The sequence below is a fragment of the Protopterus annectens genome, chromosome 10.part0 (genome assembly GCF_019279795.1).
Source record: "Protopterus annectens isolate FY-2018-M chromosome 10.part0, PAN1.0, whole genome shotgun sequence".
NCBI lineage: Eukaryota > Metazoa > Chordata > Ceratodontiformes > Protopteridae > Protopterus > Protopterus annectens.
Genome location: NC_056744.1, coordinates 870854146 through 870879741, shown reverse-complemented (window position 1 = coordinate 870879741; position 25596 = coordinate 870854146). Strand labels below are relative to the sequence as shown.

Here is a 25596-nt window from a genome sequence, read left to right as displayed (position 1 = left end):
CTAGAGAATGCTTTTAACTGCAAACAAATCAGTTATATGATACACTCCTTGGCAGGAAATCAGAAATAACAAACAGATGTTTAACAAATGGAGACAATTTCCAGTTAATACCTTGCACACAGTGAAACTAGCTAGAAAAGATTTACAAATAGTGTGACAGTAAAAACCTTATTTATCAGGTCCTGTGAGGCAGACAATTTTAGTACAACTGTGCAGATTAGTTTATAGCTATAAAATACAGTAAAAAGTATGCAGCAGACAGTAAAAGTGCTATAAATATCTAGAATAAGCAATAACTAGTAAAAATAAGCAAAAAGTAGGATACTTAATGTTATATATCACATCTTCAGTTATTCTCCTGAATAATTTAATTTGAATACCTTCTTAGGCACCTCTTTTCAGAGAATGTGCAGCAGGTACTAAAGGAAGCAGTAAATCCTGCCATTAGAAGTGTTAGCTTGACATGTCAGAAAGTTTTTCTAGTTGGTGCTTAGTCTAAAATCAGGGCCCTATAAAGGATATGTACCACTGGTGCTCAAATATTTGTGCGAGAATAACTTCTGGATATTCATACTCTTTTACAAGGTACATTTCTGTATGCCTGCCACAGATCTTTCACTCACTTCAATGTTTTTTAGTAAAATATTTTCTGTATACAAGTTGATCCTTTTGAAGATCTTAATTTTCTACTGGAAAAGTTAACTACATCTTAATTTGAACCTGCATCTCTGACAGATTTAAGTTTCTTGACATGGAAAACTGTTCTACTCATTGCTCTGACATTTGCAAGAGAAGTATCTGAGTTGCAAACTTTCATGGTGGGAGAACCGTATCTGTATTTCATAGGGATAGGCTATTGTTAAAATGAAATTCCTCATTCCAAGCCCAGTGTGGTTTCAGTGTATATTTTAATCAGGCCTTCAGTCTCCCAGAGTTCTGTCCTGATCCTCAGAACCAGAGACAAAGGGTGCTACATTTCAACTAAACTTAGCCACTACCGTCATGCTAAACACCAATCACTGAATCTGCCCCACCACTGTACCCATTTCCTTCTCTTCCACTATTCCACATCATGTAAAGCAGTCTTCCAATTAACTACCTTACAATCACAAACAACACCTCTCATCATCCACCACACCCACCCCATCCCAAGCAGATCTCTCACTCATGACCAAACCCAACCAAACCATGCCCAGACTACCCAAACCCACATACATACACCTCTTACTATTGCTCCTAGGTGTATCCACCCTCCCACTGCTAACGTCGATCACCAACCACCAAAAACAACTTAATTTTATCCACATACCAAGAAAAACTGCTTCCAGTAACATTATTACAACACACCCTTTTACTCAACTAGTCCCACATCACTACCAGACCTTCTTTATTCACCACTATGCACACAGATTACAGCCATCACACTACCAGTCCCAAACAACTATAAAGAACTTTAAGACCCTAAACAAACTACTCAAACTCTATTTTTACCTCAGAACTCAACTCCTTAGCTGCGGTGATATACACCCAAACCCAGGCCCACAAAATCTGGGAGCCCCAACCCTCAACCTGAATGATACCCTACTCCACCAAGACAAATCCACGCTCCTCATTTTAAATTTAAATGTCAGAAGTATACTAACCAAAGTCCATGACCTTCATGCACTACACTCCTTTTATCAACCTGAGATAGTCATACTGACAGAGACTTGGCTTAAACCAGGCAACCACAACAATGAAATCACTCCATCAGGTTACAGTATAATTCGTAGTGATATAATAGGTAAAAAAAGGGGGGGGGGTTGCTATAGTGTATAAATCTCACCTCATCCTTGAGAAAGTAGACATAACCCCAGACCTCGATAAAGTTGAACTCACTCTAACAAAACTAAAACTTAATGATAGTAAACACATCAACATCATAGGATGCTACATCCCTTCAGGCAACAATATCCCCATCACAGAAAAACTCCTAGAATGGATATCTAACTCCCTCCCCCAGGAAAGCACAGTATTAGGAGACCTTAATACTGACTGGCAAAACTGCTCCAGTCATAACCCACTCTCCCATATTAACCTACATGGCCTTACTCAACTCATTACATCCCCCACAAGAACAGGCAAGAGAACCAAACACCAATCCACTCTAGATTGGATACAAGTATCCCACCCATCACTGATATCCCTAGTAGGTGTCTACCAGTCACCCTGTGACCACCAAGCCACATTCTTACTCAGATCAAAATCACCACAACTAACCCAAATATCTATGTGCCTAATTAGAAACAAAAAACACTTTAACCGCTCCAACTTTATAAACGACCTACAAATGTGCAACTGGACTCCCCTAAAAAACTTACCTCTTGATGAAGCTGTACTATATTTCAATACTACCTTCTTAAACACCGTAACCATCACGCCCCCTCCAGAACAACAAGAATTAAAACTAAATATGCCCCCTGGTTAACCCCAGACACAAAATCCCTCCTCAAAAAAAGAAACAAGATCTGGACCAACTACCTCAACAGTAAATCCCAATTGAACAAACAAATATACGTTGAACTACGTAACAAAGCCAAAAAACTCACCAAAACAGACAAAACATCTTACTACCGAAAGTTAGAGGATAAGCACAGGAACAACCCACAAATATTTTGGGTAGCAATTAACTCTATTCTACAGCCAGGTAAAACAACTACCCCAACCCCAAAAATAGATAACCAATAAGACATCCCCATTCAATTTAATAAATAGTTTACAGAAACCATCCAGACCCTTGCAAACAACCAACCCTATGACAACATCCCCACCCCTCCAAATCCACCCACCACTCCCAACTAACAATTGCCCCAAGTTCAGCTTCCACCCAAAACCAACCAAATCCATTGAAAAACTACTCCACAAGCTCAAACCAATGTCTCTAGCCACAGACAAATTACCCGCTGAATACCTCCACCTGGCTGCAGAAGCCATATCATATCCTGTCTCCATCCTAATTAATAGATCCATCTGTGAGTGTATAGTACCCAAGCTATGGAAAATATCACATATTATCCCTCTACATAAAGGGGGAACCTCCCTGGAACTCAATAACTATCACCCTATAGCCATACTACCCCTTTATCTAAAATTTTAGAGAGGGTAATACACAAGCAGCTAATGAAATATCTCCTAGAAAATAATCTAATAGCAACACAACAACATGGCTTTAGACCCTTCCATAGCACCACCACAGCACTAACAGAATTCACCAACATTGTCAGTACTCACAGAAACAACGGACTCCTTGTGTCTGCCACCTTCCTTGACTTGTCCACTTAACCACAATAAACTCCTTTCACTAGCGACTCTAAACCTTACCACCCCTGCTGTCTCCTGGTTCAAAAACTACCTAGAGGGAGGGAAACAAGCTGTTATGTAGCAAAACCAACTCTCCCCCTCCCTACCAGTCTCCCTAGGAGTACCCCAAGGCTCCATCCTGGGGACACTTCTTTTTACCCTCTTCACCAATCAGCTCCCAAACAGTATTCCTGAAGCCTCAGTAGTGCAATATGCAGATGATACCTCCATAATATGTGCAGCCAAATCAATTGATATCCTTCACTCCCTAACACAAGAATGCTTTTCCCTAGCAGATACTTGGATTACAAACCAAAGGCTCATTCTGAACCCAAGTAAAACAAAGCTAGTACTCTTTAGCTCCCACAGACCCACACCTCCCACTGATTCTTTCTTCATCTCCTCCTTTAACAAGACCACAATCACCCCCACAAATCATACCAAACTCTTAGGGGTTGAAATAGATAATCACCTTAGATTTGACCTACATATTTTTATAACCATAAAAAAGTACATAAAAAACTTGGCCTACTGTATCACAATAAAGTAATCCTCACTGACCACTCCAAAACTACAATAGCGAGGACTGACCTACTATCCACCCTACTTTATGCCTCTCACGTGCTTACAAATCTCTGCAAATCCGACCTAAACAAACTTGATAGTTGTTATAATAAGATAGCCAAATTTTCTACAACCTTTCCCATCAGAACACATCACTATGAATGCCTAAAAACACTCAGTTGGCTAGAACTACCACTACTACTTCAACTCAGTCAACTATCACTAGCCCACAAAATGATACATAACTCTGAAAACACCCCAGCCCTACAAAATCTTTTGCAACCCTATACAGCCGCCATGTCCTTGAGGTCTAGCAAATAAAACCTCCTCAAAGTAACCAACTATAACAATGAAGCTGGTAAGTCTGTCTACAGTCACTGTATAGCAAAAATCTGGAACTCCCTTCCTGCCCACATAACTGACAACAAATCCCTATCACAGTTCAAGAAACTTGTTAAAACTTGCTTTTTGAATAATCGACTGTGCTCCTGTATCCCCCTTGGCTAATGTCTCATTAGAACACTGCACCTAAGTAACTCTGCTAAGCCAGCCAATCATAGTACTGTACCCACTTAAGACTGTTAATCTACTGCTCATCCCATCTCTCCAGGAGTTAGGGAAAACTACCCCAGCCATGTTGTGCTTTCTGTAAGCAACTAAAACCAGGAGAAGACATATTGTAAATCAATTTGTTATCCTTCTCAACTAAAACCAGGCGAAGACATATAGTAAATCAATTTGTTATCCTTCTCAGCTATAGCGAGCATCATCTGATCTCTCAGAGCCTTATTCTACATCTCTCTGCTTTTACTCTGATAGTAAATCTATCACAGGAATCCTAAACTTAGGAATATCTTCTAAAATTTAATATTATATTGTAGAGAACGAATGTATCCTATCTGTTAGTTAATATGTATGTTATAGTCTCTTCTATGGAAATTGTATGTCAAAAGTCTGTCCTTAAAACTATGTTTTGTAAAAAATTGTTCTCTTGGAGCTTTTCTCCCCAGGCCTCCACTAAAAATGGACTTGTAATCCAGTTGGACTCTTCCGGTCAACAAATGTAAAATAAAAAATAAATAAATAAATAAATTCTGCATAGTCTGGACATTCATAAGTGTCTCAGATACTATCTTGTCAGATACAAGTCCTTTTTTGAAAAGCTGATCAGTTGTTTATTTCTTATGTTGGGACTAAGAATGACCACTGTCAAAACAGACTATTTCCAGATGGTTATCCAAAGCTATTGCCTTTTGTTATACCCACCATTGTAAACCAGTTCCAGGCAGTATCAACACACACTACTGGGACCTTGTCTTCTCTGATGGCATATTGGAAAGTTGTGAACTCTTGATGTTCTCTAGTGGCAATTGCATGGGAATTTGTACATACCTTTAGAAGGCATTTCAAACTGGATTTCTTTTCTAGATCCAAGACTGGCTTTCTAGGACCATCACTGGTTCCATATCCTTCCTCCTTCCAGGTTGGATCAGCTTTTGATAATCAACCCATATAGCCTAAAGGCTACTGCGGCAGTAAGAATGATGAACACTGTACAGTTGTGTAAGTTGTACTCACCCATATAAGTAGATGTTCAAATTTTTCACTGCTGCAGTAGCCACACTTACCTTCCACTCCCCTTCCTGTGGTATATAGTTTTTATTGGGAAATAGTTTGGTGGTTATTTCTTGTTTGTTTACTTCAGGATGTCTATGCTAATTAACTTTTAGGTAAGAATGTCCTGAAGATTTTCCCCTCTGCTGATTTTCCCTCCAGAGGGCTGACCAGTCAGCAGTTAGAAGGGAAGTGAGGGAGAGAGGGAACCAGAGCTTTTTGAAGCTGGCTGGTTGTTGTATCTTGGGACAAAACACAACCCATATAGCCTAAAGGCTACTGCAGTAGTGAGAAATTTGAACATCTGCTATTACGGGTAAGTGCAACCTACAAAAATATGATTTGTAACCATTCTCAAGTTAACCATTTTTGAAAAGGGTATTGCATAACTAACAACATAGTAAACAAGTATCTCCTCCTTTGGATCTTACTGGTGTCTTTTTCCATTTGATCTAACGCATAAGGCTGAATTGAGGTTCTTAACATAGAAGACTGTTTTATTTAATTTCACTTGACTTGCACCATCCTAGTTGGATGATGTTACAGTGAGTCATTCTAACTCATTTTTCACAATGGCAGGCTTCTTTGAGAACTAACCATTCTTACATACCTAAAGTTGTCTCAGAGTTTACCTTAAGCCAGACTATTAATTTTCCTGTCTTCTTCCCAGAACCCAAGAACAAGAGAGAAAAGATTCTTCAGCCTCTGTCCACAGGCAGCTCAGATACTACCTAGACAAAAGTCAAGCTTTCAGGAAAGCTGATCAACTGTTTATCTCCTATGAAAGTAAGAGAAAAGCACAATAAGAATGATAGCAGACTATTTTCTGAGGGTTGTCTCATGCTAATGCGCTTTGTTATACTTACCATAGTAAGCCACTTCCAGGCAGGATTAGCATCCATTTCATAAGGGCTTTGGCTTCTTCGGAGGCTACCTGAAAAGGAGTGGATTCTAGAAGTATTCTAGAGCCAACAAATTGTCCCTCTGTACATATTTTTACAAAGCGCTACAAACTTATTTTTCTAGGTCCAGAACAGCTTTTGCTAGGACCATTCACCAGGAGTTCCTGGATTATTACTTTATTTTTTCCTCCTGTGTGCTTACTTCTAAGCCATGGTTGTTGTTGTAGTCTTTCGGCTTTTCCCGGTTAGGGGTCGCCACAGCGGAACTCCGGTCCGCTAATGATTGGCAGTAGATTTTCACAAACGTGGAGGTGCCAGCTCGACGTTCAACCTTCAACGAAGGCACGCCCATTTACGCATGTCTTTCGAATGCCCACCCATGGTAATCAACCCAAATAGCTTAGTTTCCTGCAATAGTGAATTAAATGTTGAACATAATACAGATGTGTAAGTAAATTTACCATAACAGAAGATGTTCTAATAGGTCACTGTTGCAGTAGCTGCCCCTTCCTCTAGCCCCCATATTTTGGCTATTTTCCTTTTGTGTTGCCAAGATGTGTATGTATTGATCCTTTTATATGTATGTTATCACTGGGTTTGTTTCCTAGCATTGTCCTCAGGGCTCTTGCCTTCCTTTTCCTAGCTAAAAAGCTCTTACCAATTTGGTGCTATAACTGTCTTTATGTTGGAGATGTCTTTAGGCTCCTGACAGAATGAATAGATGGTGCCCTTAAACTTTTAAAGTTAGCCAGTCACTGGAGCAGGCCCCAAATAGCTTACGCTACTGCAACGGTGATCTGTTAGATTATCCACTGTTGTGGTAAGTTTATTCATACATCTGTACTTTGTAAGTCAACTAAAAAGTTGCTTAGAAACTATCTACATCCTTGTATTGACTTCCTTCTCAGGCTAGAATATATGCCAGTTACAGCCTTAGAGCCACCACAAAATACAGAATTAGTGCAAAAAAAAAAAAACTGAAAACAAGATTTCAAGACTTAAATTAGTCCTCCCAAATGAATATCTTCACACCGTAATTAAAATCCCAGCAAGATGATAATCCTTTCAAATACAGTAACATTTAGACTTAGTAAAAATATTGCCCCATTAGGCCACAAACTCCAGTTTAAAACCACCACTCACAATTTACAAAATCGAAATAGTGTATTGATGACTAGACTACCTTTTCTAATAGCACTGGGAGAAGTGAAAGCTTTTTCTGTCACTGTTGTTATAAAAAAAGTTGAGCAATAACAGCAAATTTAAAAGTAAAATTCACAGATTAGTATACACCCAAATGCAAACTGGACTACTACCACCAGTTGGATAATGTCCATCAGAGTTATATCACTGTATATAGTTTATTTTAAGATTTTATAGATTTTATGTTTTGTATATGTTCTAGTGTGCTTTATAGTATATATGATAGTCTAGTGTTGTGATTTGCCTTTATGTACAAATGTATTTTTTCTCTTATTATTATTATAATGCTGTATTTCTGTTCTGTTGTTGTTGCCTTTTATGACCTAGATCATGCCTAAAAAGGGGTCTTTATTCTAGTACACCTACCCAGTCATCAAATGTTAAATAAATGAATAATTGTCTTAGGTTCATAGGTATATACTAGGCTAACAACCATTAGGGCCCTTAAAAGTCTATCCACACAACCCGAATGTGACCCACAAATTTGATTTATATTTGATGTATAGGTGGTAATTTACTGACTTTTTTCATCAGTCCATGTCCATCTTAAAGCTCCCTCCTTCCCTTTGCATTAGAAAGGGGCATGGCTTTCCCTTCTGTTGTGTGCCCTGGCCATATATACTGTTGTAGAGCATCTCTACTACATCAGGCAGTAAGTACTGTGGCAAATGGAATGCTTAAAGTGTTGCCCACACATTCTGTTATTTCTTTGTAGTTTGCAGATGATGGGGTAATTTGGCTTACTGACAGAGTTAGGTTCTTTCCACAGACAATGGAACTGATGATTATTTTTTGGGAGATATTCCCCTCTGCAGGCAAAGCTTAAGCAAATGGTTATATTTCTCTTGAAAGACTCACAATGATTACTTAATGCCTGTTTGTGCAGGCCTAGGTATTGATGGTGTGGAGGAACTGGCTTATAGGGAGACTAGGCTCACTTGGAAGCACAGCCAAACCTCCCTTTGCAATGTTAATTCCTTTGTGGAAGATGCACAGAATGAAAAAGATGGATGGACAAAAACCTTTTATTTTCAAGCTAAACTGAATTTAGTAAATTTGGTGTCCTTATCTAGATACATAGTTGTAGCCGGACATCTGCCACTCCTATTATCCCCTTTCTCCGCTAAGATACAGAGGATGATAGCTAACATTCTGTAGGAAGGTCATCCACCTAGAGTCTTAAGATAAATTGTACCACAAGAGAAGGGAAATTAACATTGCCAAGACTTTGCTGCTACATTGCTGCCTCTATTTGTTAATTATAACAAGCCTAATAAGTCCCAGTCAGTATGAATTCTTCCAGAACTGGCAGTTATTCAAGCACCCCAAGACAGGGCTAGGATAAAAGGCTGAAATTAACTATGGGATTCTGTGGGTATAGAGGCACATTTGTAGAAAAAACTTCTTGGACATGCAACTCCATAAATTTGGGACATAATTTTGGATTCTGGTAGATACCTAGTTAATCGCCTAGGATGGCTTGAACTGCCAAGCCTACTGCAGTTCAACCAGCTAATAGTGGCACATAAAGTCCTTTACCAACCAGAAAATACACCTGCACTAAAAAATATTATCAGCCCCTACACTAGCACCCAGCCACTGCGATCATCCACTAGACTCTTAGTTCAAACATACAAATCCAACTACTCAGCTGGGGACTCTCTGTTTGCCAACTCTGTTGGAAAAATATGGAACAGACTCCCAGCTGACCCTAGAACCCTCACTAACTCAATTCAAAAGCAAACTCAAGAAATACTTCAAAACACATTGGTTATGTCCTTGCACTAACCCCGACTAGTGACCTCTCTATTTCTTATGTGCCTTACAACTTCTAACTTTTTCTGCCACTCCATTTCAGGAAGGGTCAGTTGTATAACTGCTGCTCAGTGTGTCTTAAAACCTGAATGTAATGTTATGTATGTTTAACTTTGAAAATAATGTTATGTTTTATAAAGTGTTTTATAATAAGTACTATATGCGCTAAATGCTGGTATTGCTTATGACATTAATCTGCTTGAAACTAGCATTTACTAAATGTTCAGTGTGTATTATTATCTTGGAGCTTTTCTCCCCGGGCCTTCGCTGAAAATGGACATGTATCCAGTCGGACTATCCCGGTCAACAAATGTAAATTAAATAAATAATTCATCTCTAATACATTAGCAGAAATGGATTGCTGGGGATCTAGTGTTCTAGCAAGATTTGTTGTTGTTAACAGATAAAGGCTTTCCCACTTTTCATGAAGGTAAGGAGTATACTATACAAGCTGACCTCTCTTTTTGGCAATATTTTCAACTTAGTTCAGTCCATGTTTTTCATTTTTCTCAAGAACTCACTGAAAGATCTTTTGCTTGAAGAGAAAACCCATTTGTCTGACTTTACTAGTGCCTCCCAGCTCACGCAGTCAGTAATTTATAACCACTTGCTCTCCAAGTCTCAGGACAAATGTGATTGACTTTTGGAAAAATTATGTACTCAAGGCTCAATGAGAAAAGGTAGTCAATTATTGAAAGCACTTTATAAAAGCCTGAACTCTTGCCTTTTCAAAATGTAAGCTATTAAATATGTGGCAGTACTCCCTGGTCATGCTGAAAACGTAATAAATGATTAGCAAGGATGTCTGTTGGAGATGCTTTCAAACCAGTGTCAGTTACCAATCTGATTATTTGGGAGTACCCTGCAATCAAGAACATCTGAGAAAGTGAATAATGGAATTGGCATCATATGCCATAATCACTTTACAGTTTAGATTACTGGCTGTTAAATATTGGGAGTGTCTAGGTTGTTGTACAGGATGAAGGAAAAGAATGGCTGAGATTGCTAATTAGTATGATGCTTATTAGTACTTTTATATGTCGGAAAACTGGTCCAGATGACATTTAAAAATAAAAGTTATATACTCACCATGACTATGCATCTGTGTTGTCCATTTTCATTCTTCCTGAACTAATTAGTTCAAATCCAATCCTCGTATACAACTCAGCCACTTTCTCCAGATTCTAGGATCCGACTCGACAGCTCCTCCCTTACCCATAATGTCCCTGACCATTGTATTACCTCAAATCAAGTTTGCTACTGTTATACAATATCACAAAAAAATATCTCAACATAGTTATGACAGAAAAGAGATAGCCAAAAGATCATGAGCTCAAACAGGAACTGTAGTTCCTAATAACAATTCTGTTAGGTCTCTCCCAAAGACATGGATAGGGTGAAGGTGGGAGGGAAGTTGAGAAAGAATGAAACTGGACAACACTGATGCATAGTTATGGCGCGTACATAACTTTTGTATCTGATGTTGTCATTTTCATTCGTTCCTCAACAAATGGGACAGTGCCCCAGCTATTGCAACCTTGGCTGTCCCTCTTGGAAATATGTTCTGGAGAACCAGAGAACTGAATGCTGCTGTGTTTCTGGAGATTATATCCAATTTGTAATGAGAAATAAAAGTATGAGGATTAAACTATGTGGCAGCTGCACAATTGTCATCACTGGAGGCTATAGCCCAAAAGGCAGCTGCTACAGCCACAAACCCAGTTGAGTGAGCTTTTGGTGGTCTTGGTAGAGGTAATCCTCTCAAGGAATAAACGTAGGAAATACAGTATGTTGCCCATTTAGCTAATGTAATTTTTTAAACTGATTTTCCCATCTTATTATTTGAGAATGAGATAAACAGTTGGTCAGGTTTTCTAAATTCCTTAGTCCTATGAAGGTAAAACTCAAGTTGCCTGTGGACTTCTAAAAGATGACGGGTATACTCTCCTTTATTGTCAAATCTGGGAAAGAAAACTGGTAAGTAAATAGATTGATTAATGTTTGATTCAGAGGCCACTTTTGGTAGAAAAGAAGGATTGGTGGGTAAGGTAACTCTTTCCTTGTGAAAAATCAAAAACAGTGGTTTCAAAGAGAGTGCTTGGAGTTCAGAAACTCATCTTGCTGAAGTGATAGCCACCAAAAAGACCCTTTTCCAAGACAGAAACTTAAGGTCTTCTTTAGCTAAAGGCTCAAACAGTGAATGTACCAAGGTCTGTAATACCAAAGTCAGATGCCAAGGTGGAGTGGGATCTCGAATTGGAGGTTTAAGTAAAAATATACCTTTTAGAAAGGCCTTGCATAACTTAGATGATGCTAAAGGAAAAGCATGATCTCCAATGTGATAGTTGGAGATTGCTGCTAACTGAGCTTTGATGGAGAAACTTGCCCCGGTTTGAAAGATGGAGGCAAAGAAAATCTAAAACACACAGGAGTGGAGCAGTAAAAGGATCTAAGTCTCTCTGATGAGCCCACAAGGAAAACCTCTTCCATTTAATTTTATAAATCTTCTTTGTCGAAGGTTTGTGGGATGAAAAAAGAATTTGGTGAACTGGGGAGGAAAGCCTGGAATGTCTAGCCATCATTGGAACTGGAGAAGCCATGCAGTGAACTTGAGGCTTGCAATACCTGGATGAATCATCCCCGATGGGTGTGACAGGATGCCTGGACTGGGATCCAGTGTTCAAGGCAGACACAGTAAATGAGAGCATAGGAAGGGAAACCACACTCACAGAGGCCAATAAGGGGCAATGAGGATTACTTTGCTCTTCAACCGGAGTGCTTTCTGAAGAAACTTGGGGATTAGAGGCAGAGGGAGGTATGTATAAAGAAGACCGGAGGGCTAAACATGGACTATAGCATTTCTCAGTGAATGTCCCGTTGAGGAAATTACAGCAAAGAACCTGCTTGACCCCACTCGTAGAAGATAATATTTGCCACTGATTTATTGAGAGACCACTCATTAGGCATCAGAATGGTCTTGCTGAGCTTGTCTACTATGACTCAGACTTCCCCAGTATGTGCATTTTTACAAGAAAGCAGTTGGAGGAAATCCCCCACTGCCAAACTCTCATTGCTTTTCAGCTTAAGGGGTAGGATCTGGTTTCCCCCTGTTTGTTGATGTACCAGACTACTGACATATTATCCATTTTAATACCAGTTGTTCCTAGTGGAAGAGAGTTGTGAAGGGCCTGGAATGCTAGAAGGACCGCTCTCATCTCTAGGGCATTTATATGCAAATTGGACTCTTCTGGGGACCACGTGCCTTGAACGGTCCATCCCAGGTAATGCCCCCCCCAAGTGTGAGGTGTCTGTGGTCAATGTGGCATTCGGGGAAGGAAGAATAAAAGGATGCCCTTGACAAGTCTGCTTGGAGTGTATCCATCACAGCAGGGATTTTCTGCAAACCCGAGATACTTTTATCCGATGTCGTAAGAGATGTCGATGAAAAGACCATTGTGCTGCTAGAGTCCATTGAAGAATTCTCATATGAAGGTGAGCAGTGGATATTAAAGTTATTGCAGCAGCCATCAACCCTAGGGCATTGAGTACATTTTTGCTGGGGGAGAGAAGGTTGAGAAACAACTCATCTGACATACAATTTCAAGGTAAGAACTCTGTTTTGAGGTAGAAGAGTTAGACAATTGATTACTTCTAGACAAATCTCTTCAGAGTGTATCCATCACAGAAGGGATTTTCTGCAAATCTGAAATAATTTTTATCAGATGTCGTTAGGAATGTCGATGAAAAGACCATTGCACTGCTAGAGTCCATTGAAGAATTCTCATATGAAGACGAGCCATGGGTATTAAAGTTATTGCAGCAGCCACTGCAGAAGCCCTTTCTTCCATTTATACAACAGAAGAAGAGAAAGAAATCATTCAGCAGCAACCATCAAGGAAAGAGTTCCATTTCACTGGCGAAATGGTCACCATTAGAAACTGCTTATACAGCTAATTGTGACATTGTTTTTAACTTATCCAGGTATGTTTTGTCAAACAGAGTTAGCTGTATTAAATAAGGGGTTGTCTTTTATCCCCGCTAATACAGTGGATGTTGAAACTTTTTTATCCGAATTTAAATGTTTTACAAGGAATTTACAGTTAAAAGTTATGTTTGGTGAAGGGAATGGCAGCGATCCTAACGTAGTAAAAAGAAAAAGCACTTTTATTCCAAAACTTGTTCCAGCCATACCTGAGCAAGTGGTGGAAAAGGAAATTTACTCATTATATGAAAATTCCAGTAACAAAAGGACATTTTATAATCTAACTAAAAATGAATATGCAGCAATAGTTATAAAACCAGCGGATAAAGGGGAAGGAGTTGTAATCTGAGATGCAGATTATATTTCTTCTATGTATGAAATGCTTAACACAAATTAATGTAAGATCAGCAATGTGGATAAAAACAAAATTGTTAAGCATATAAATGTAACAATATATTATATGTATACAAATGGTGACATCGACTTTTCTTTATGTAATTATTTGCATGTGAATGCCCCCATTATGCCTATAAGCTATGGTATTTCTAAACTGCATAAAAATAATGTTACACCACCATTGAGACCTATAGTCTCAGCTAGAGGCTGGTCAACCAAACCAATACCAAAATACGTAGATTTGGAAGTGAAGAAATGCTTAAAATGGGCAACTACTATTATTAAGGATTCATCTGACTTTCTTAGGGACTTATATGAATGGGCCCATGATATTGATATTACTTCGTATTTTGTAACCATAGATGTTGACTCTTTGTTCACGTGTATACCGAATGACAAGGGTATTACTTATTTTAAGAATTTTTTTATCTGAATTTTCAGGATTTGATAGCAGGAAGATTGAGAACCTATGTTATTTGCTGAATATTGTGCTGAATAATAATTTGTTTTTATTTCACACCACACTGTATCAACAAGCAACAGGAGTTGCAATGGGCACTCCTATTGTAAACACATATGCAAATGTGGTTATATTTATGTAGGAAAGACAATATGTTCTGTCTGATAGGAATAATAAATTAGCTATTATTGTAGATTTGTGAATGAGCTTTTTCTTATTTGGAAAGGTTCTTTGCAAGAATTTGGACTATTTTTTGAATGTATAAACACCTGTACATAATTTTTACGGTTCAAGAAGGAATGTTCTTATGAGTCTATAGACTTTTTGAATATAACTTTGTTGAAACTAGAAAATGGTAAAATAGGAACAAAATTGCATAAGAAACCAGTAAAAAGAAACATATCTACACTGTACAAGTATGCACCCTCCATTTGTCTTTAAAAATATTATGGACAATCAGATGAAGCATATAGCCAGGTTGCATACAGATGATTTACAGATGACTGAATAACTAAAGAGAACAGTTATGGAATTTACACACAGAGGTTGTGACCACAAAAAGGCATTATGTGTTAAAGAACAAATGGTTAGGATTAGAGGCACTGAAACATGACCCATATACTTTGCTAATGTACATACAAATAAGAATATACCCCAGAAGGATCTCATTAGGTGTATATTTACTTATAACCAAAACACAGATAGAGTTAAGCAAATTATAAAGAAACATTGGACTCTTGTGAATGCAGCTGTGGAATTAAATGGGAAAATAGGAATGGAAACCAATTTTGGTTATAAAAAAAATCAACTGAAATATAACAAATTATTTGAAACAAATAACAAAGAAACGTTTTGTTGTAACAAATGTACACACTGTGAGAACATCATAGTAGGTAGAAGCTTTATGCATCCCATTATGAAGAAATTATTTTATGTTAATGCTTATGGAAACTGTGATACCAGAAATCTGGTTTACCTATCAGTATGTCAAGTCTGTAATGCTTATTATGTTGGAAAAACCAACAGAAAGTTTAAAGAATGAATTGGTGGTCATTTATCAGAGATAAAAAAGGAAACTTAAGAGAAATGCATTATTTAAACATATACAAGAAGCTGGTACTTCGCATTATTTTAAGGTCATGATTTTATCTAGGATTGCTTTATCTTTGCGTGGAGTTGGAAGAATATAAGTGGGATTGTAAGGTTAAAACACATATCCCCCCAGGTTTAAATGAATGTGCCTCTTTAAAACCTTTACTATTGAGTTTGCAACAGAAGGTGTAATGAGTCATGTGACTTCCTTCCATTATATGAATGAATGAACAATTTGTGGTTTTATGCCTGACAAAGCTATTTTAGTGAAACTATGAAGTTGCATTAAATAAACCATTGTGCTTTTCTTGCTTCTGGTGGATTTATGTTTTTGGACTGATATATTTATTTCTACTGGATTCACCTGAGGCTTCTCTTTTGGCTTTACATGTGAGATTAACCTCATGGATGCATTAGTAATAGATTGCAGGGTGGCCAGTCATAAGGAAAGAGACTTCTGTTCCTCTGCAGAGCAAGGACCCGGGGTATAGTTTAACAGTTCCTTGACTAAGTCCCTCTGTAACCTAGTGAAATGAGCCAGATAATTTAGCGACCAGAAGGCAAAGTTCTCTAATGCATACACTTGCTTCCCAAACCTGTCCAATGCCCTAGACTCCCTATTAGGGGGGTGGACAGACGAGCTCTATTCAGACAGCTCCTTTTTAGTGGCTGACACAACCACCATGGCATCTACAGGGATTCCCTTGGTCCAGTGTTGTCTGTCGGGGGCACTCAAAATCTTGTCCAGACGTTTGGGGATCGGTTCTATAGAGTCTGGTTCCTTCCATGCTCAGTAGGAGACAAGGTCTATAAGCTCATCCACAGGTGAGTAAACCCAAGACATAGATGGTCCAGACCCCAAGGCTTCCAAGAACACCCATTCCTCCTGGGAAGGGGTTTGGGAAGACCAACCACCTTTCTGGCGAAGGATCTCTAAGATGTCCCCAAACAAGGCATCTTCAGGTGGAGATGTAAGGGACCCTTCCCCTTCATCAAAATTGGGGTCTCTGTGAGGGAATCCTGTGGAGAATCTAAGTGCCTCCTCTTGCACAACCTCTTCTGAGGAACCTCCTCAGTGGGATGCTCTGGAAAGGTGTCAGAAGAAGTGGGGTGTTCCCTGATGGAAACTGCTTGGAAGCTCATCTGGGCTGGCTGTTCTTGAGGTGTAAGATGACTAGACCCAAGCACAGAATCCAAAGAGGGAACAGGGAATGGATCCAAAAGATCAAAAGTAAAAAAAAAGTACTCTCGGGTGCGAGAAAACACTCTCTACCTCCTTGAAGGCAGAAGGACCAGGAGAAGCCGAGGACAATCCTATTGGAGCCACGGCTCTCAGAGCTCCCAGGGCCCTCTCTGACCCTCCACTCCAATGGAGGAGTTGGAGCAGAGCTGCCCAATGGCAAAGCTCAAAGGGGAAGCGATGGCCCCAAATGCTTCAGAGTTTAGGTCAGCCCCTCAGACCAGACGCCAATGCTTTGGCTCTGAGAACCGTTGTGTTCTAAAGGAGTAGGAGCCAATTGGATTAGGGGAAATCACCGGAGTGGAAGATAAAAGAATTTTCAGATCTGACAGTTCAGCTCTTGGGGATCTCAGATCCGAGGGCTCAAAAACGACAGGATGAAGCAGAGGAGGAGCAACCACAGGCTGGAAAGAAGGTTTAATGCTTATGGATCCAATGGGAGATGGAGCCAGCAGGACACCCATTTAGATCTGTGTTCCAAGGAATTTTCTTATCATCCTGTCTACCTCCAACTCAGAAAGACTTCGAGAGGACCTAACAGAGGAAGACGTGGACGTTGGCCTAGACAACTTTTTGGGTGTCTCCTGGAGAAAACGAGACCTCAATCTCTGGGATACCAGCTCAGGTGAAAATCTTAGAGTAAGGAGCCGAGGAGATGATACCAGATCCGAAGTTCTGAGCTTTTAGAAACTTCCTAGGAGGCACAGAAGAAGTTGCAAATTGAGGAGATTGTTCAGGGGGGTGTCTCTGGTGCTATCTACACTCCTTAGATTTTTGAGAGGGGGTGTGAGCCCTTAAAGAAGTACCACCAGCAAAAATAGCAGAGGCCAGTAGCAGGTCTTTTGTAATTCATTTGTTTCTTCTGTTGCTAATGGTCCTAGCATTAAAGGCTGCACAAATGGAGCAGGAGGTGTCCAAGTGTGTTGGGTCCAGACAATACACACACTCCCTGTGGGCATCAGAGTTGGAGATCTTATGCCCACAGGAAGCCCACTTTTTGAAACCAGTAGGCTTATCAGCCATACTGCAAAACAGAAGAACAAAGCGTCCACACAAAAAGACAAAAGTTTTTTTTACAGAGAAAGAGAGGAAAATGGGAAGGCCTCAGTACCAACAATGGTATGCAAAGAATCAACAATGATAGTTAAGATTACCTTAAAATCAGTAATAAAAAGGTTTAGAAAAGTTTAGAAGTGGTAAGGGAGATACTGTAAACTCTTATTTAAAAGGAAATAAGAGAGAAAGGAAAAGAAACATAAATCTATTCACTCACTAAACCCAACAAGGATCTCGGGAAATCGCATTCTCGTCTGATCTTAAAGAGCGGCAACCGAGATCTGAGGTAATACAGTGGTCAAGGGCATTGTGGGTAAGGGAGAAGCTCGAGGGTCAGGTCCTAGACTCTAGAGATAGTCGCCGAGTTGGATACAAGGATTGGATCCATACCCATTAGTTGAGGAACGAATGAAAATGACATCAGATCAGGTAGTTCGGTATGAAATTAAACTGTGGGGATGCCTTAAACACCATTAATAACTGTTATCATTTTAAAGATTATTGGAACATTTCATTGTATAGAATACTCTATATGAGCTGTATTTTAATTGTCTGTTTTAAGAGGCATTCATACTTGATTTCTTCACCATTTTGTAATCCTTAAGTAATAAGATTTGCAGTATGCTTGTCTACTCGCCTATTACTCATTTTTACTTTTTTCATATGTAGTGTAAACATTGTATGTACAATTTCTTGATTAATAGAATATAAATCTGGTTAAAAATGGACAACATTTCAACATAGTACAGAGTTCCTTTATAGTTTCATATAAGCAGTATTCCTTTCTATGAATCCAGTTCAGCTGAGCTGTAACAATGATTGAGAATTCTGCAGCAGTTTTACAACATATTCCATATATGGAAATGGAACCATAAAAGCACCAAAAGAATTAACAAGTAATCTGCACTCACAGTACCTTTTTAAAAGAAAACAACAATTAAAAGTTACAGGTAAATGGTAACTGGATTATTGTAAGGTCATTACAGAGAAGTAGTTGCTTTTTCTCAGGGAGCATGCAAAACTCCTTCACAACAACCAATCATATATTTTTTAGTTCCACATCTATGGTCTCTCTCTCTCTCTCTCTCTCTCTCTCTGTTTGAGTGTCAGCTGCTTGCAGACTGAGCGCAAATGCTCAGAACTTGATATCAAAATAATGAATTTGTGGCTACGTATTACATTTGCTTTGCTTCTTGTCACAGCTTGTGTTATAAGGCTATATCAAGGTTAATTTTGTCTTCTTCCTTACCACTTATTGTAACTATTGTATTTGTGTCATGCCATTGTATGTTGTAACCTCTGTTCATCTCCTGAATTGCACATATGTGTTCGTTTGCATAATTGTCTACTTTTTACAAAATTCTTTGGCAATATTGTACTTGAGGGCCTCACCAGATTCGCAGTAGCAAGCCCTGCCCAAAACCCGCCCCCGTGCTGTTTCGTAATCGGGCACTAATGAATATGCATTCCCTCAATAGTGACACAAGCATATGTTTCTAGTATGTAGAATCTAGTGTTCATATCCATAACTTCCAATAAACCAATATAGTTTATATAGCTATGTTGTTTGATACTTTATACTGTGCAATGTTAATGATAGTTCTAATTCTTAAAGACTGTCTGACAGTGCTGACTTTATTGTTTCTCCGAGTAAAATTTTGCCGTAAATCTCTAAGTTTAAGAGCAATATTTTTAAAAATTGCCCTGATTTTGGATGGCCTTTGTCCCACTTTTATTTATGGCTTTGTCCAGATTTCTTGCTTTAAAAGGTTGAGCGGTATATGTGTGTCATTATTTATTTACTTCAACCCTCAACGGTTTGCAGAAAACCACCAATTTTATGTGGAAAAGATCAAAAATAGGCGGAAATCTGGACAGTTGAGAAGTACGAGTCCACTACGAAAACACATGGGAAGGTGCAGTTGTTGTTGTTGTTGGGAAGGTGAAGTGACTATGACAATCCAGCACAATAGGGGTTGCTATCAATGTTCCAAGAAAGTGTTACAACTTTTGAAGTAATTTCCTTTTTGTCAGCGTTTTTTTATATGTTGTAGCAAACGTCACAAAAGTATTGAGTGCGATTTTGTTCTCACTTTTATAAAACTAGGAACAAGCGTGAAGGGGGCAGACTTATTTCTAGGGACATGGACGATGATCATCATTTGTATTTAGTTTGTGTGTGTGTAGCAGTCGTGGATTTAATGCACATATGATTATTAACCTTAATCTGTAAGAGGAGAAACTAGGGCTGTCAGCTGATTAGAATGCCATGTCAAGTCATGGCTCATTACATATGCAGACCTGGTCGTCAATCATTCGCAACACTCCCACTTCTGTGTGAAATGCAAGGTGAGGCCTTCAAGTACAATATCGCCAATTCTTTGGCCTGCACAGTAGCTAAAGCCCATTTTGGATCAGCCCATTACACATATTAGCAAATGTAAATATATTTCTAGTCCTCACACAGTGCTTTTATTCAGTGTATGTCTGAATAGTAATGAACTTTTTAGAAGTATCTTCCCACTGTGGAATGGCACTGTAAGAGCAATCGCAACATAAATGTTAATTCAAACTAAAATCTTGACTCAGAAACAGAAGTCAGAAATGTAGTAAGTTACCACAGATTTACTGTTAAATGATTGCTTCTTCACTATTTAAAATCGTGAAATGTCCACTGAAATGAAACCCACTTTAGAGTCAAAACTGCAGCAGTCGTAGTCATGAGCTTGCCTAAAAATGACTGGCCAGATCTGTTCTCATAATACCAAACGCTATGTTTGACAAAGTAAATGCAAACTCATAATTACTGTGTTATTCATCTTTCCACCAGATTTTTATTAGTCTTTCTATATGACCCTACATCATGAAAGAGCAGTAACCATAATTTAATGATTTAATAACTTGGTGATTGGCCTGTTAGTGGACATCACAAAGGGGAGAAAATTTCACATTTTTAACAGTTTGAATAGGAGCAGCTTTTCTTCAGTGCAGAATGCCACAACAAAATTAACAAGACAAAATGTTTTAAAAAGAACCTAGAAATAAATATAAGCCATATTGTAACAGCATTGTGCTCTGGGTGCGGATTTCACTTGGCTTGATGTTTTCTCATAAGGACATCACTTCCTTGACCAAACCGCTGCAGCCGTGAGTACTTCCCAGCATAACTCACCCCCAGAATGGTGCTTTGCTGTATTGGATAATTGGCATAGCTGTTTTAAATAATCACATTTACCTGCTTGAATTCCATTGATCTCAGTGTAACCATACACAAATGTAAAATGAACTGTGAAAATTGTACTGTATCTGCATCTGTTATGACTGCTGTGGCTAGCATTATTGTAAACTCACATGAGAACACAGACCATCTGTTTGTAGCCTTTTTTTATTTAGAAATTGAAAGTACTCATCATCTTAACCATATCACTATTTCATAAGCAGCTGTGATTGGTAGTTAATATAGGGCGAACACTTGAGTGTCCATGTGAGACACTAAGATTTTGAGTACGAAACTGACTTGTCTAGTTTGAAAGTATTTGTATCTAATGAAGTTCTGAAAATCCATCCATAGTGCGCACTTTTGGATTTGTGTAACAGCAATGAATGATGAAGAAATTTGAATATCAGGTTTTCCCTTAAATGAGGAAGAGACTATAAAATGAATGCGTGTCATTTAATTATTTTTGTAACATGTTGCTATGTCTCATTTTAATGCCACATTTCAAATATAGTACTGTAGTTCAGTATTCAAGCACTTGATGGTTCCTTACCTTTTTTACAGTAATAAATCCATGTTTCCAGAGACCAGAAAACAAAGGAGGTTTGTACATTATTCATTAGTTTCACAATGTATTAGTAGATAATAGCTTTATTACTTATTTATAATGTGGCTTCTAGGAAAAGCAAGATTAGCTAATATTGTATTCTTCTGCTGTGACTTGGAGAAATGTAAGTTTACCGAAGTCAGCATTGTCTGTTTTCTCTCAAAGAAATGAGTCTAGTGGCAGATTCATAGGCTTGGATTTGTTGAACTGAGGCTTGCAGGTCTGTTCTACAATACTGTTTCACAGTTCAAAGCTAATAATGCAGACTTTTGACTATCCCATTATTTTAATTTCTTTGTAGTAATATATATCATTAGTAAATTACACTTTTTTTTCTTTGCTTGAGCAGACAAGAGTGTGGTCCGAACTTTGGAGAATTGAAGATAATTTTCTAAAACCACTCCGCACTGGTCTAAACATGTCAAGAGCACACTATGAAGCAGAAATTAAAAATACTAAGGACAAGAAGCAGTCAAAAGGTTTGTTTAAATGAATGAAAAATATTACATTTATATTATTTTTATTCAGAGGTTGTGTACAACTAAGAATTGATTTTCAGAGAACTGCTCAGTAATTACTTAATGATTTCTGCCTTTCTTGTTGATATAGTGAGGAACTGGAAGGCAGATCAGAAGCCCAAGTGTGATTTGCATAACTGGAATCTCAGGGTTGAGCAGGGGGAGGTTAGATGAGTGGCTGACATACAGTTGCCCTTCCTTGGTGGACAGTGTGAAAATCAGTGATGCAGGAATGTTTGTTTAGTAGAACCCAAGAGCTAGCCGCAGTTTAATGCATCATGTCATGAAGGGGTGACTGTACTATACACCCACTTCATAAAAGAGGCACTATTGCTGTTGCAAACACACTTTATATAAACACAGCACTGCAGCCTGTCACCATATAAAGGGTGTAGGGTAACAAAAATGTTTGGACAATTTAACTAGATAGTGGCTTGACCTACTCAGGCTGAGGGGGCTGACAATTGTATCACTGTGCATAGATGTCCTTTCATATCACTATTGCAGTATTCCTGACATAAGGGATCTCCTTCCTAGGATAGCCCAATGTCCAACAAGTATAGCAAGGCCTTTAGAATTTATAGACATTGTATGTCGCACATATGCACCTTGCACAAGGTGTAGGACATAAAGTTGGAGTATGGATGTACATACCTCAGAACTTCTTTGCTGCCAGTTCGAACACTGTCATTGAATGTTGGTCTGATCACTGTCCTTCTGTGATAGTTACCAAGCCGTGTTTCAGATAAGTGCCCCATTGGGGATTCTTCTTTTCTTCTTCTATTTTTGTTTTTTTGTGAGTTTACATGTCATCCAGAAAGGGAAAATGTCAGTATAGAAGGTAGATTCCCCAGAAAGATCATCACAAGCAGTGTCTCTTCTGTTTGGATGCTTCTCATGACCATACGCAGTGTTCTATCTACGAAGCCTTTGTCCCTAAGACCCTATATCGTCGTATCTTCTCCTTGTCTATTTACCTAGAAAACCAGCATGTAAAGTTGTTGGCACAAGGTGCTTTGGCGGAGTCTTCCCGTCTCAAGGGTCAGCCGCCCGCCAAGAAAAAGGCCAAAAAAACTCAGGTCTGATTTGGGTTTTGTCCAGCTCCCCAGACATCTCTTTCAAGGCTAGTGAAAACCCAGAGGATTTTCTGGTTCTTGCTTCAAATTACTGTGGTGCAACCCTTTTGGAGGCCGGCATGGATCTGACTTCTCACACATCCACGAAGGCGTTACGAAAGCCTGATCTAGATATTGAGGGGGAATCTTGGCTGATTATAGCTGAAGGACCGAGCGGGATTCCACCGATTCTAGTTCTCGAGGAGATTCCTACTTCGTGGATAGATTGTCGTAAGGGGTCCAATCCTCCTAGGGTTTTTTGTGCAGGCATCCCTCAGAACAAAAAACAGGCAAATTTCCCTTGCTGTTAAAGATACTTAACATGAATGGCAGGATTTTACTCAGGGGTTGTTAATGCTTTGATGACCTTTGGCCTTAAAGCCTCCTGAAGGAGTATCTGTGACTGCTCCTCCCTGATCATCTACTCCTTTTTAAGAGGCCTAGGGAGCAAGAGTCTTTGGATGAAGATTTGGATTCTGGTAAAGAGTCTTTAGCATACTCTTCTCAGATCTCTTCTCCTTTAGATTATGGGTCTAGCTCCCAAGAAACCTGACAGATTTTATAAGGTGCCAGAAGATTGTAAATTTCTGTATAAATGTCCTGCTGTTGACCCTTCTGTAATGTCTCTCTCTTCAGACAAACCTTCTAAACTTTTGCCTTCTACTAAACTATTACCTTCAGACAAAGACAGCAGAGCCATGGAACTTCTAGGCAAAAAGGTCTATACTGCTGCCACCCTGGTTTTTAGAGCTATCAGTTATCATACCTGCATGACTAGGTATGTTTTAATCCTTCTTTCTCAAGCTTGCTAGTTATTGCTTGAAGCAATAACCTGAACCAAAGGAACCTGCACAAAAGTTACTTATAAAAATTCAAATAAGTGCAGAAATACGAAGAGGTAGACCATTAGAGTATATCCAAGCATTTAATGTAACCACAAAACGGAAAAACACAGAACTGCCAGACATGAACGCTTTTAAAATCCTTCCATGCGTTTTCGTCTGTTCATTGACTTCATCAGATAAATACAAATGCAAACTTCATCTACTCCACATATATATAGTTAAATCATTATTATTACAGCCAATAAAAATCATTATCTGATCAAATTCCCGCTAATTTGTTTAAAACAATTAAATTAATACATAAAAATATTGTGTTGAAATTTAATGTGTTGTATTTTATCACTTGTTAATGAATTTAAAAAAGTTTCTTTATAGTTAAAAACTGTTAAAATCACTTATGAAAAACCTTTATTTGTTTAAAAACATTTATTTTCCTAAATATATAAAAATCTGTCTTGAAGGAATTCCAAATGCCACCTAGTGGCTAGTTATATTATAGTTTTTATACCTCTTTCAAAGCTTTGCTGAAAACAAAGGTAAAATAGAAATAAACTCATTTAAACCTGGAAATTTCCCTGCTTTCAGGGGCACTTGCCACCATAGTTCTCTAAACTCAATTCTTTCTTCCCAAGGACCCCCTCTAATATCCTGTTGAATTTGTTCTAATACCATAAATTTATATTTGTATTCTAAACATATTTTACTGTGTTTATATAAGGCATTGCACTCTTTCTCCGTTGTTATTTCATATGTGTGCTCATAGATCCTTCTCTTTAGCATTCTCTCAGTTTTTCCTATGTAAAAGGATCCACATTTTTCACAAATGGCCATATAAACTATTCCCTTGGATTCACAGTTATAATATTCCAAACTGTGAATCCATCTTTTTCTACTTTCCAAGTAAAAAGAATTATTATTTATTATATATGTACACTGACTACAATGCCCACATTTGTATGCACCTATTCTTTTTCTATTATTATTAAGTTTTTATTTTCTATAATGTTTCTAATACTTTGTGAATTTTTGTGTATTCTTTTTCTAAGTATTTTGGATACACTGTCAATATCTGTGAAGGTTATAAATTTCTCCCATTCTGCCTTAAATATTTTTTTAATATAATTGTTTACTCCATTGTATTCCAATACTAAAGCTTGTTGGAATTCTTCCCCATGATCCTGATTTTTGTTAATACTTTCCTTTTTGTTATTATCACTTGTTTTTTTTTTATTTATTATTATTATTTTTGTAAATAGGTGCAAATTTAGTTTCTCTTCCATCTTCAACTTCCTTCCTGATTCGTTTGACGAAGTCTAATGGATATCCCCTTTCTCCAAACATTTTCTCTAATAATTCGCATTCATCCTTAAAATCATTTTCTAAACTAGTCATGCGACTACCCCTGACAAATTGCCCTTTGACAATATTTCTTTTGCAATGAGGGGGATGTGCACTCTCAAAATGTAGGAATGAGTTACAAAATGTATTTTTTCTAAATATTTTTGTTTCCAATTCTTGCCCTACTTTATATACTTGTAAGTCTAAATATTCCAGTTCATTTTCTGAGATTTTATGGGTGAATTTCAAAAATTTCGTAGTATTACTCATATATGTCAGGAATTCATAGAATC

At 38.3% G+C, this 25596-nt stretch overlaps 1 protein-coding gene across 1 annotated transcript in view; it reads left to right on the top strand.

Annotated features, from left to right (window-relative positions):
* Positions 1–25596, top strand: part of GLMN (glomulin, FKBP associated protein) — a gene marked incomplete at its 5' end in the record, with an annotated part of 1643959 nt that overhangs the window by 1243816 nt on the left and 374547 nt on the right. Inside the window, 1 exon segment of the mRNA XM_044085667.1 lies at positions 21837–21966. Coding sequence (XP_043941602.1) covers positions 21837–21966 — 130 coding nt within the window.